General features: G+C 42.9%; 1 protein-coding gene across 7 annotated transcripts in view; it reads left to right on the top strand.

The window, feature by feature from the left end:
* Positions 1 to 12,063, top strand: part of Nfkb1 (nuclear factor kappa B subunit 1) — a 116,668-nt gene that overhangs the window by 28,403 nt on the left and 76,202 nt on the right. For 6 of the 7 annotated variants that reach the window (XM_021195360.2, XM_021195361.2, XM_029537417.1 and 3 more), the window contains 3 exons: positions 1,078 to 1,156; positions 4,999 to 5,036; positions 8,622 to 8,720. In XM_021195360.2, the coding sequence (XP_021051019.1) occupies positions 1,078 to 1,156; positions 4,999 to 5,036; positions 8,622 to 8,720 (216 nt within the window). Of the gene's footprint in view, positions 1 to 1,077; positions 1,157 to 4,998; positions 5,037 to 8,621; positions 8,721 to 12,063 lie in introns of those variants that run through there. The other variant, XM_029537419.1, reaches the window with a different exon arrangement.

The raw sequence follows: 12,063 nt of genomic DNA, 5'->3' as shown, positions 1-12,063 counted from the left end.
CATCATGTCCTCTGTGCTCCATCATGTCCTCTGTGCTCCATCATGTGCTCTGTGCTCCATCATGTCCTCTGTGCTCCATCATGTCCTCTGTGCTCCATCATGTCCTCTGTGCTCCATCATGTCCTCTGTGCTCCATCATGTCTTCTGTGCTCCATCATGTCCTCTGTGCTCCATCATGTCCTCTGTGCTCCATCATGTTCTCTGTGTTCCATCATGTTCTTTGTGCTCCATCATGGTCTTTGTGCTCCATCATGTTCTTTGTGCTCCATCATGGTCTCTGTGCTCCACCATGCTCTCAGTTGTAGTGCCAGTCATTTTGTAAGTTGTATAACTACTGCCTGTAATTCTTTAAAGGCCTTGAAGTTCTATAGCTCAGTAAGGAATATATTTATCATCAAAACAGAAGCACAGATATCTAAAATCACGTGCATGTGTGCGTTGTCTGTCTGTAAGTATATATTCAGAAGTGTGTGGAGGCTGAAGGTCGCTCCCCATCTTAGGTTTTGAGAAAAGGTGTCTTACTTAACCTAGAGCTCATGGATTCAGCCACACACTCAGCCAGCAAACCTGACAAATCTTCTTGTCCCCACCCTCCCAGAGCTGGTACTGCAGACAAATGCTGCCAGCCTAGCTTTTCACTTGGTACTGGGGCTCTGGCCTCAGGTTCTTGTGCTGTGCAGAAAGTACCTTATCAACGGGGCCATCTCCCCACCTTCCGGGATGTAATGAACTCATGTTCCTAAGAGGGTGCAAGATTCAGATCACTCATTCTACAAATATTTCTGAAGAGTCCAGCATGCCTGAAGCTCTCTAGTCTCTGAAGATGCACAGCTTGTGGGATCCACCAGACCCTTGTCTTTAGGGGCCCCATAGCCATTATTCTCCTCAAATTCCTTTGTTACATAAGTTATACACACAGCGGCCTAAGAAGGTCCCAGAAAGGCACGTTAAAATTCTGATTTCAGGAATCCTATTTTTAGATTTTTATTTCTAGTTTTCAACCATGTAATTGGTTTTCTGGCTTTGTGTATTAATGAAAGAAGAGAAATTAAAATATTTGTATTTTCTTCTTTACAGATGTTTCATTTGAACACTGCTTTGACTCACTCAATATTTAATGCAGAATTATATCCACCAGAAATACCACTGTCAACAGGTAAGAAAAACACCCCCTTTTCCGGTTGTTTTGCTTTTCCTTAAAACTACTATTTGGAGTCAGGAGTCAGGGAGATGTGGATCAACCAAACTAAGTATATATGAAATTACTATAAGGAAACCTGTTACTTTGTGGGTGCTTGGGACCTAGCCCAGGTCCTCTGGAAGAGCCACAAGCACTCTCAACCACAGAACCATCTCTTCAGCCACAACAGTCTCTTTTAAAATTCAACAATATTCATAGGAAGGAAGTGGTGATTCGTGTTTTAAAACCACCCTTTCAGTATGCTTTCTGGAAATGTGTCTCACAGAAGTGCTCCGGCGCGCACGCGCGCACACGCACACACACACACATTGTTTTAGCAAGTGTGGTTTCTGGTCTCTGTTAGAATACCCTGAAGAATAGAATAGAATACTGTCTTCACCCAGTGTAAGGACTTTCCTCTTCTCCGCATCTCATTACCTTTTTGTGCTCCTCTTTGCTTTACCACAGCTCACAGAGAGCCAGTCTCGGCCCCTCAGTTCTGTATCCGGGGGCCAGTCTTGTCAGCCAGGACACAAAGCTCTGGGGAAACAGTAGGAAAGTGACCTTTATATTGTGACCAGACCACGTGTACAGAACTAATCCTCCTGACATGACTGCTAATTAACGAATCCACAAGTTGTCTAAGGCCATTTATGCTATAGCGCACGGGCTTCATTTAGACTCGGTATTGACTGGCATGTGTGTAGCCTTGGCGTGGCGGCTCTTTCGCTGCTTTGGTCACCTGTTGGAGCTAAGCCGTCTTCAGCAGCAGCTTGTTAGTTGATGGAGATGTGTATAGAAGTGATTGTCGATCACTGAGGTGGACAGCAGGGGCTTTGTGTGCTCCGGATTTCTCTGTCTCGTGATGTAGTTTTTATCATTCTCATTTAAAATGTCTATGGTTGTGCCAGCGCCTGCCTTACGGAAAGTTTTCTACACACGTGGGAGGAAGGAGAGTTAATATGTCACCCTCCTCACTGGTACCCAGAAGTTACATCACGGAGGCCTGTCTGTCCTTACCCCAAACGCGTATTTCCTAACCACCACAGTTTATCTGTGATCTTGAGCTGTCCAGCGTGCTCTAGGTCACCTTCTTGTGACCAAGCAAATGCAGGGGAGGCAACCGTGTTTCCTGTGAACTTCTAAACTCTGAGACCCCAAGTACTTCCTTTAATATTTCTGCTTTATTGAAAATGTTACAGACTCGGTTCTGCCCTCAGGAAAAGCACAGGTTTCTAGAAAATGCCTCATGAATACTAAACAGCCTCCCGCAGGCCGATGATGTTCTAATGCATTCTCCTTTTCCTTTGCTTTATGATAAGACTTAGAAATAAAGTTATCCGAAGAATCATCTCAGAAAGTCGTTGGTGCTCATATCATTGTGCTACAGGAATCTTTTCCGTAGCATTAGAGAACCCCTCAGAGTTGCATGTAAGATGCATTCTTTTCCTGTTGTAAGGGCTCCTTGTTGGCACTAGCTCTCCGGCTCTGTTTCAGTGTGTTGTCCTGTTTTTAGAGTCCAAGATGGACGGAACATTTTGTTCAGATTTTAAAGGAGTAGAAAGGTTATCTGCAACAGTGTTTGCTTGTAAAATTTTCATGTGGATTTTTTCAATCTTCTCAACGTCTTAAAATCTCAAAGTATTAGTATTTCTAACCCTGTGTTGGAAACTCTCTAACCAGGGACAGCTGATAGGTCTGTGCCATTTTTTTGTGTGATTTAATTTTCTTTTTACAATGGAAGACCATTTTTTTTCTGGCCCAGAAATACAGCCAACAGAATATTAGCCTTAAAACAAGTATCTGTGTATCCTCTCCAGTGTCCTACTTCACTGACCCTTGGGTGGGCTCTTCTAAGGGTAAGGATTGCCCCTCCGCATGGAAGTTCACATATGTAAGGAAAGCCTAAAACCAATCCCGTGAGTGATTCAGAAGGGCTGTTAAGAAGGAAGGGACTTGGAGCCTAACACGAGGATGTTCCCTCTGCCTCCATATTTCAGCAGCATCTTGTCCAAATACTGCCACCTTCCTGGCCTCGCTTCTTAGTAGGCTCTTTTGGATACCTAGAGGAAATGTGTATTTTTTAATATTGTCATACAAGCTGTATGACATGCATAGCATGAAATCGTTTTCTAGTCAGTTTTATTTCCTCAGAAAAGTTAAATTCTAGCAATTTTCTTCTTGAAATTTAAAGTTAACAGTTACCTTTCTAAAAGTTGAAAATGTCAAGCGATGAATCCCATGAGACAGGAGAAGGTAATTTGCTACTTTACTGACCACGAGTAACCACCCATCTGTCTTTCTTGTTTAGCTTCAAATTAGGTTTCCAATTGCTTTCCTGGTACAGTGTTTAGCCTTCCCTGTTATCTGATCAGTCATAATATTGAGAAGATAAAATATATTCTCTTTGAAGTTGCAGATTATTAAAAATTACAACCTGAACTTTTATCTCACCTCAGATTTACTTATGCAAAATAAGGCTTAAGCCTCAGCCAAGAGAGTGAATTTTCAAATGAGCACAGAAGTGTTTTCTAGACTGTCTTCAGCTTCAAGTCTTAATTTTCACTCAAACAACTATAAAATGTCGAATATGTTGGTGTATTACACAGCTGTTGGTTATCATACTGGGACATAGAAGCCAGCTGAGGTCCTTAGGGAATTTTTTATCATAACATTTATATTTATGTTCTCAGAAGTTGTGAATTTATTTTGAAATTTCAAGTCAGATATCATTGGTATATAAATTGAGCCTTTAGGTCCTTTTCATAGTAATTAATTGGCATGCATTTATCTTCAATTACATTATTTTTGGCATTTTATCATAACTCTGGGCTGTTTTAGAACAGAGTTCTTATGAGCACACACTGTTATGTCTGCATCAAAAGCTATGAATAAGATGCCAGGGTAGTGGTCCATGTTTTTAATGCCAGCACTTGGCAGGAAAATCTCTGTGAGTTTGAGGCCAACTTTGTCTACATAGTGAGCTCCAGGCGAGCCAAGGCTACATGGTGAGACCCTGTCTCACAAAACAAAACAAGCCATGGAGAAGCAAGAAAAGTTCTTCAGGTCTCACAGAGGGCAAGGAAGAAGCCACTTAGGCAACAGTGGCCATCTCTTGGCTTGAGGTAAGGAAAGACTACAACAGTGTTAGGAGAGGCAGCTGGCCGGGGATCTCCCTCCCATGGGTTTCTATCTTCAGTTCTTCATTTAATCCTGGGCAATCCTCGTTGGCCGAGGAAAGTGGTCTGCGGGTGCGGGCCACCTGACACCGCACCACTCAGGTGCTCACTGCACTCAACTGTACTGGTGACCTAAATGCTTGCTGAGACATGAGCCTGAGGGATCTCTGCAAGTATTCAGACCATCGGTGTACCATCACCATTCAGAAAAAGCCATCTATTTATCGTTAGTCACTTAAACTATAAAACTACTGTTAAAATAAGCTGAACTTAGGAGTGGGAGCAATTGGTCAGCAGTTGAGAGTGTCCAGTTCTCTTCCTGATGACCCAAGCTTGGTTCCCAGTGTCACATGGCAGCTAACAAGCACCTGTAACTCCAGCTCCAGGGCATCAGACACTCTCGTCTGGCTTCCGTGGGCACTAAGCAAAGCACTTATGAGCAAAAAATAAAATAAATATTTTTTAAAAACATATATTTAATGTTTCAAATGAGAACACATATCAGTAGAATTTCACCTATAAAAATTGATTTGAAATCTGTTTAAAACATAACTTCAGCATTTGGCTTGCTTTGTATTTCATCCAAGATTCCAGAAGTCTCACAGTTTTCTTTTGGTTTTCTTGTGTTGTTTTTAACAGATGGCCCATACCTTCAAATATTAGAGCAACCAAAACAGGTAAGAATAAAGGGGCTGGGTGTTTGGTAATGTTACATCTCATGGTAAGGCTCGGGCTCTGAGTAATAGTTAAATCTGATGACACAGGTAAGTGTTTTATCTGAATGATCAGCAGCCTGCTGTGTTATGCAATAACTTCCTGTGTCTACTTTACATTTTTCTTGCAAATGGCCTTGAAACATCAGTTAATTATAAATCCTTGGTAGTCTGTCCCTCTTCCAGCTTAGTTCATCTGGGAGACTTCCAGGGAAAGCACTGGTGAGTCTCATTCATGAAGAAATACTCACGCACAGGGTCACAGCCACTCTGATTCTTTATTGCTCATGCCCGTGCCCACAGGGTACTCCTCCTGTCTTTAAAAGCTCTAGCCTTTTCTGTGCATAGAATGTGTAGTTTAAGGCAGTAAATGCACTGGGAGAAATTAGAATGGACTGTGGGATCCCTCCCCCACCCCTCTGGCTCTAGTCCCAGCCTTTTTGAAACAAAGAAAGGAATTGGGGAGGGGGGTATTTTTGTTTTTGTTTTTGTCTGGCTCTTTCACTTTCTACTAAATATTGTGCACACTAGCTATAGATTGAAATGGCCTCAAAACTGCAAATATGCTCATTAGAAGTCGTGTGGCTCTAGTACTGTAAGAGAGAAGAGAATCTTCAATATCTGCCAATAGAACATTTCAGTCATTATGGGATGGAAGTTATGGTATAGCCTCCCAGAGAGTGAGAATCAAGTCACTAGATCTCTGAGTGGATATGCTCATCACATCCGTGTGGTGCTGGAGGACTGTATACCGGACCTACTGAGTTATGTCACCCAATGGCTTTTCTAGGCTGTTCCTTCTTGTAACTCAGGAGAGTGGGTTAACACATTGTGTTGTAGGACACTCAATGCTAAGAAGTGAATGCTGACAGCACTGGGTGCTGTGCTGTAGAATTCTGATGTGGCCAGCTGTTAAATAGGAGAAACATCTTAGGGATGTCCACACTAGTTTCTAAAGTTGAAATCGGATGGAAATGTTTACTACAAAGACAGAAATGCCACATGGAACTGTGGGGCATTGTTCTGGTTGCTTACAGGCAGCCTCCTGACACTCCCCCCCCCCCCATACACATATACACCCTGCCCTGGGCTGCAGATAACACCTGCCCTTGCTTTATCTCTACATCCATCTTTGTAAAGATGATTTCTCACATAAAGTCACTGTTCTCAGAGCTCTTCAGGTAGAGTTGTGTTCTGTGAAATTCTGCCTAGTAATCTGGAATCCTGGAAAATGTCCTAGCCTGTAAGATTCAGTGAATTCATAAAACTGATGAGTCCAAAATGTACCTACACATCAAATAGATTTTTCAGATCCTTTAGAAAAATTTAAGTAATTTATTTAATTTTATTTTATGCGCATTGGTGTGATGGTGACAGAGCCCTTGCAACTGGAATTACAGACAGTTGTAAGCTATGATGTGGGTGCTGGGAATTGAACCCAGGTTCCTTGGAAGAACAGACAGTACTCGTAACTTCTGAAACATCTCTCTAGCTCCCTTTTTTAACAGTATTAAAATTGCATTGATTTATTCTTTTAATGTGTGTGCTCTCTTTCTCTCCCCCAACCCCATGTGTGTGCGTGTGTGTGTGTGTGTGTGTGTGTGTGTGTGTGTGTGTGTACAAGCATGTCTATGAAGGTTGGGTGACAACTTTTGGAGTTGGTACCCTCCTACTATGTGGGTCCTGGGGAACAATCTGACCCACTGAAAAATGTTACCAGCTTAAGAACTTTATTTTTCTAAGCAGAGCACTATAATAAGATTTTTAATGTGCAGTTTGTTATCATGAACCCCAAAGTCATAGGTATTTATGATGTATTTGAACATCTAGTATAGTTCCGGAATTTAAAATTTAATTCATTACGTGTGAATATATAAAATCTTATATGTGCAAAACATCATGTTTGTTTGCCAGTCTGTTTTTATTTTGGTATCTGTCTTTAGTGAAAATAAGAAGGTTGTATGTAAGTCAGGCTTTTTGACTGGATGTATGGAGTCTCTCTGGGGTTAATGGCTCATTTGAAGTAAATGCCGTTCCTGAGATGAATAGGGGTAGATGGTGAACATTTAATTTCAGAATACTAGAATTAGAAATGTGTCCAGAGCGAGCATTTTAAGACTTCCTAATTTTAGGTTGTTATTTAATTTAAAACATTAGTTTATTTCTGAGACAAAAATGTCTGTAGTCATTGCTGGCCTCAAACTGGTGGCAGTTTTCCTACCTCCCCTCTCCAAGTGATAAGGTGACAGGTGTTAGTCACCACGCCCAGCTCAAAAGCATCGCACCACCCTAACAGAACACTACACATTACAACCTTCAGAATAAATACTGCCTTGGATAGGATGCTTAATCTTCTTATTGGACCAAGAATAATACATAGTATCACACACCGTACAATGAATCATGCTGGTTACAGAGTTAAACGTCACTCTCCATAAGGTATGAAAGGGTACAAGTAGGTATTTTTCCAATGCCACAAAGATATTTTGTGATTAAAGATAAGGAACCACTATGTTAAGTTTTTGAGTTAGAAATGTTCTTTTTCTTGGAGGCCTTTTGGACACAGATGATGAAAATGAACCAAACCACAGACTACATATCTTTAGACTGTCCAGTTTCACGACATGTTTCTCACTGTTAGCTGTTTGTTTGTGTTGTGTTATGTTGTGCTGTGTGAGCTTTGAACTGTTTTGTTTGGAGGCAGGGTCTCACAGTGTAGTCTTGGCTGGCCCCAAACTCACAGAGCTCCATTAGTGTGCCCCTGCCTCACACGCACTGGGGTAAAGATGTGTGCCAGTTATAATCTGAGTGTGTGTTTGAATTTCCTCAGTTAACTGGATCCCCACACTTACTGGCAGCCTATTTGGGGCTCTTGCTGTTATACATGCTATTGTATAGTTTGGGGGTGATTAAGTTCAAGCATTATCCAGACTGGATCCCAGTTACATTAATTTTCACAAACTTTATGATCTTATTCTTTGAAGTGTGCAGAAGACTGCTAGATTCACGGTGTTGCAGCATATGGCATGTCTGTAACACAGGGGGAGAAGATGCACTTAATCCTCCAGAAACTTGAGGCATGAGGAGAAGGGGCATATGGGGGGGAGCACCCTCTCAGAATCAAGGAGGAGCAGGGGAGAATGGGGTGAGGAACTTGGCGGGGGGGATGCAAATAAATAAAATAATTTTTAAAAAGACACCTCTATGGTCTGTGATCAGAGCAGATAAAGGAACTCCTTTAAATAATTAGCATGACTTTTACTGATGGCAGAGTGGAGAGCTTGCCAGCAGCCATTGGTGATGAGAGGCTCCAGTTGAAACAAACTGTAGCACATGTGTCCAAAGGCTGAAACTCTTCATCACTCCTGTGCTGAAGATGGGTGCCTGGCTTCTCCGCTACGGCTCAGTGCATCATTTATTTCACAAGAGCTGTTAGAAAGCATTTCTCGTCTGCAGAGGTGTCTTCCACACAGTTTCGCCTGTTTAGAGACTTGTATGTATGTCTGTCATTGTTGTTTTCAGTAAATACCGCTGTGTTCACCTCTGCAGAGGGGATTTCGATTCCGCTATGTGTGTGAAGGTCCATCCCATGGAGGGCTTCCGGGAGCCTCTAGTGAGAAGAACAAGAAATCCTACCCACAGGTCAAAGTAAGTTTGAAACCACTGTTCTCACTGCCCAGGAGCAAAGCCAAAAGTTTCAAGTGAACGTGACTAGGACGTCCCCCTTGCCCCTAAGCGGGAGTGTTTACGTGATTATTATTATTATTTTTAAATAGAAATTTACCTCATGAAAATGATGAATCATCAAACACCATTAACATCTCCATTTAAGTGAGATGGTTCCAACATCAACTAAGAAAAACTTAACTACCTCTCCAGTGATCTTAAAGCTGTCTTTTCATCTTAAAGTTCTTAAATATTCTCTGATGTTTTAGTAAAACGTGGAGCCAGGTGTCGTAGTCCATACCTGTAGTCACTGGACGTAAGAGGATAGCAACTGGAGTGTCAGATATCCCAAGCTAACCTCAGCTACATAGCATGTTTGAACTCAGCCTGGGCTAGGTGAGATCATCAGTTCAGACCCGAGTGATGGACTGAAAGGTTGTGAACAGGCTTATCTCACTGACCAAACATATAAATACACAAATACCACTAGCATGTACTTCACAAGGTGTTTTAGAGTTTAAATGAGGAAATATACTTAAGCTCTCTGTAGAGAGCCTGACAGGAACCGTGTGCAGCCACCATGAATGAGTTCTGTAGCATGGGGGGCCGAGGGGTGGGGGAGCGTCGCTGTCTTTAGCTTGGGGGTGTCGGGTGCAGCTTCACTGTTTTTAGCTTTTTACATTGTTGATCTAATTGAGACTATCTTTCTCTAGTTCAGTGTTTCTATTTTCCTAATCCAGTGCTGTGTTTCAGAGACTGACAGTGATTTTGGAAGGAAACTGGTTTAAAAGGTTTTATTTATTTGGTAATCTGGGCTTAGACTAAATGTTACCAGCAGTAAACATTATGGCTCTCCAACCTCTGTCTTTCTGCTTGAGATCTCAGAAGCTCTTGCCCTCAGCTAAATTATGACACTGGGGAGGTCACCTTTTGCCTCCTTGGTTGCTTGTCCCCCTTTTAATGTTGTACTTCCAGGCTCAGGCCTTCCAGGTTCTTGCCCTTGGTCTTAAGACAAAGGAGCCATATCTTTATCTTTCCAGTGAAACTCTACTCCAGGCCTAGGTTCTGAGAGTCACATTTTCATTTTAAGGCTCCCAGCTCTAGTTGTGGAATGAGCCGTATTTTTCTCAATAAAGGTAATTGAACGTGGAAGTGCAATGGCTTTAGTGCATGGAAGGCCACAGTTATGTTAGACAGTGTTTTTCAGAGAAGTCAAACCAGGTCGGTGGAGACAGGTGGATAGTTAGATGGTTGACTGAGCGATAGCAGAGGAGATGAGAGAAATCGGACTCAGTTGTCACGATTATGAACGTCAGCAAGACGCACTCTGCGGGGTCTGTAAAATGTGCCCAGGGATACTGCTAGGATTCCAGCACAGAAGCCTGAGCACTGTGTAACCGAGGGGACTCTCCATCTAAATCTGGGCGTGGCGAGGCTAATGTAAGTCCTTTCCTCTAAAGGCAGGAGAGGCTGGAAAGCCGATGCCCTAGCGGGGCAAGAAATGAAGAGTGCCCTCCCTCCCGTTCAGGTGGGGTGCAGACGGAGGGAGCGGGGAGAGGACTCTCTGGTGTTTCTGTCTAGCGGGTCTTCTAGCTGACTAGATAGTTCTATCCACATTGAGGGAAGGTCTTCCATCCGTCCAGCATACTTTCCAGTGTCCTCTGGAAATGTGCACACCGGTAGGAGACAAATGCTTTATCAGCTTTCTATGGCTGCCCAGTGTAGTTGACTGCACACCTGAAATTTCCCTCAGGACAGTCTGTGGCGTCCAGTCCTTCAGAGGCTAGGTAAGGAATGCAGAGCAGAACACCAGCGAAGAAAACAGTTATTGCACATCACTAGTGGGCCACATGTTTCCCATCCTTTACCTCTTGTAGCATTATTAACAGGGAGGAACCAAGGCTTAGGTTAATTGCCCCTCTTCAAAGGCTCAGGGCGTCTTTCTCCTGCAGCTCACTGGCCCTCCCATGTGAGTGTGTGCAGCTGAGGGGCAGGGGCTGTGGAACAAGTCAGAAAGGACTGATAAATCAAGACAGGGAGGATGAGAATTCTGAACAGCAAAGAAGAAATGGGGGCAGAAGTCATCAGGGGTCAGATCTAGAATTTCCTACCTGTGTGTGTCCTGTTCAAATATTGTGTGCAATTATGTGTGCTTATCTGCAACAGGGTCACCGAACATCCTTGCTGGCACTGATACTGATCATAACTACTTAAGAACCGATGTTAGGAGAAAAACTAATTTTTTTCTCTGTTGGCCTTCTACCCCCCCCCAAAAAAAATGTACATTGTGTTCTATTTATGAACTCTTTCCTTCTGTGGCACTAGAAATCTGTGGTCTGCCATGCATGAAAGATGGGAGTGTCTGTAGAAAGACGCTTCCGGGGGTATCATGGACTTACTGCGTATCCACCCATAATCCATCGCAGAGGTGGGTGCATGTACTTCCTGAGGGAGCGACTCTTCCATAGCCTTGCACATGCAAGGCTGTGACCTGCAGAAGTATGTGACTTCAGGCTCGCCTTCTCGTCACCCTCACTGACAGCCTCTGTCTCTCTGGACTCAGGCCCTTCTTCCTTGACCTGCCTCTTCAAGCACCTCTCCCTGCTGTCCTTAGGGAAGGTCCCTGCAAGGTTAGTGGTTGATGTGATGTGAAGACGGCAGTGAAGGTCTGAAGGCTCCTGAAAACTTTGGGAACTGGTCAGACTTAAGGCTGCAGAAACCAAGCTAGGCTTTCGGAGCTTGTAAGCTTATATCTTGTTTAGGTGTCTTCTTGTTGACTGAAGCATAGGGTTGACTTTCAAGCCAACTCTAAGAATCTCCCAAAACCCAGCACTTCCTATTAGAAGTATTTCCACACTATGGTAGATACTGGGATGCAAGCTCAGTCATCACCCCCTCCCTCCACTGCAGTACCACCTTTTCTAGAACTCGGGCTGCTGTGCCATGTGTATGCTCCTTTTGTGTAGTTGAGAAGAACGAACTTCTTTGGCTCTCTAGGATCTTGCTGAACAAGATTAATTTCTCTGGGATTACTGGTTCCTGTGTCCTCACAGGTGTCGTGAATGGTTTCTTCAGATTGAAGCATTCCTTTCACTGCCTTCGGGAGCTCCGGATGGATGAATAGTCTCCTTTAAACCAGTTACTTCATATTTCAAAATATTTTGAGCATACAAGTTGTAAAGTTCTATATAACAAATACCATGTACCAAAATGTAAATTTAATAGATAGTAATTTTTTGTCTATCTTCTTCTTCTTCTTCTTCTTCTTCTTCTTCTTCTTCTTCTTCTTCTTCTTCTTCTTCTTCTTCTTCTTCTTCTTCTTTCT

Source organism: Mus pahari, chromosome 4, assembly GCF_900095145.1.
Source record: "Mus pahari chromosome 4, PAHARI_EIJ_v1.1, whole genome shotgun sequence".
Lineage (NCBI taxonomy): Eukaryota > Metazoa > Chordata > Mammalia > Rodentia > Muridae > Mus > Mus pahari.
This window is presented reverse-complemented; position numbering and strand designations above follow the sequence as displayed.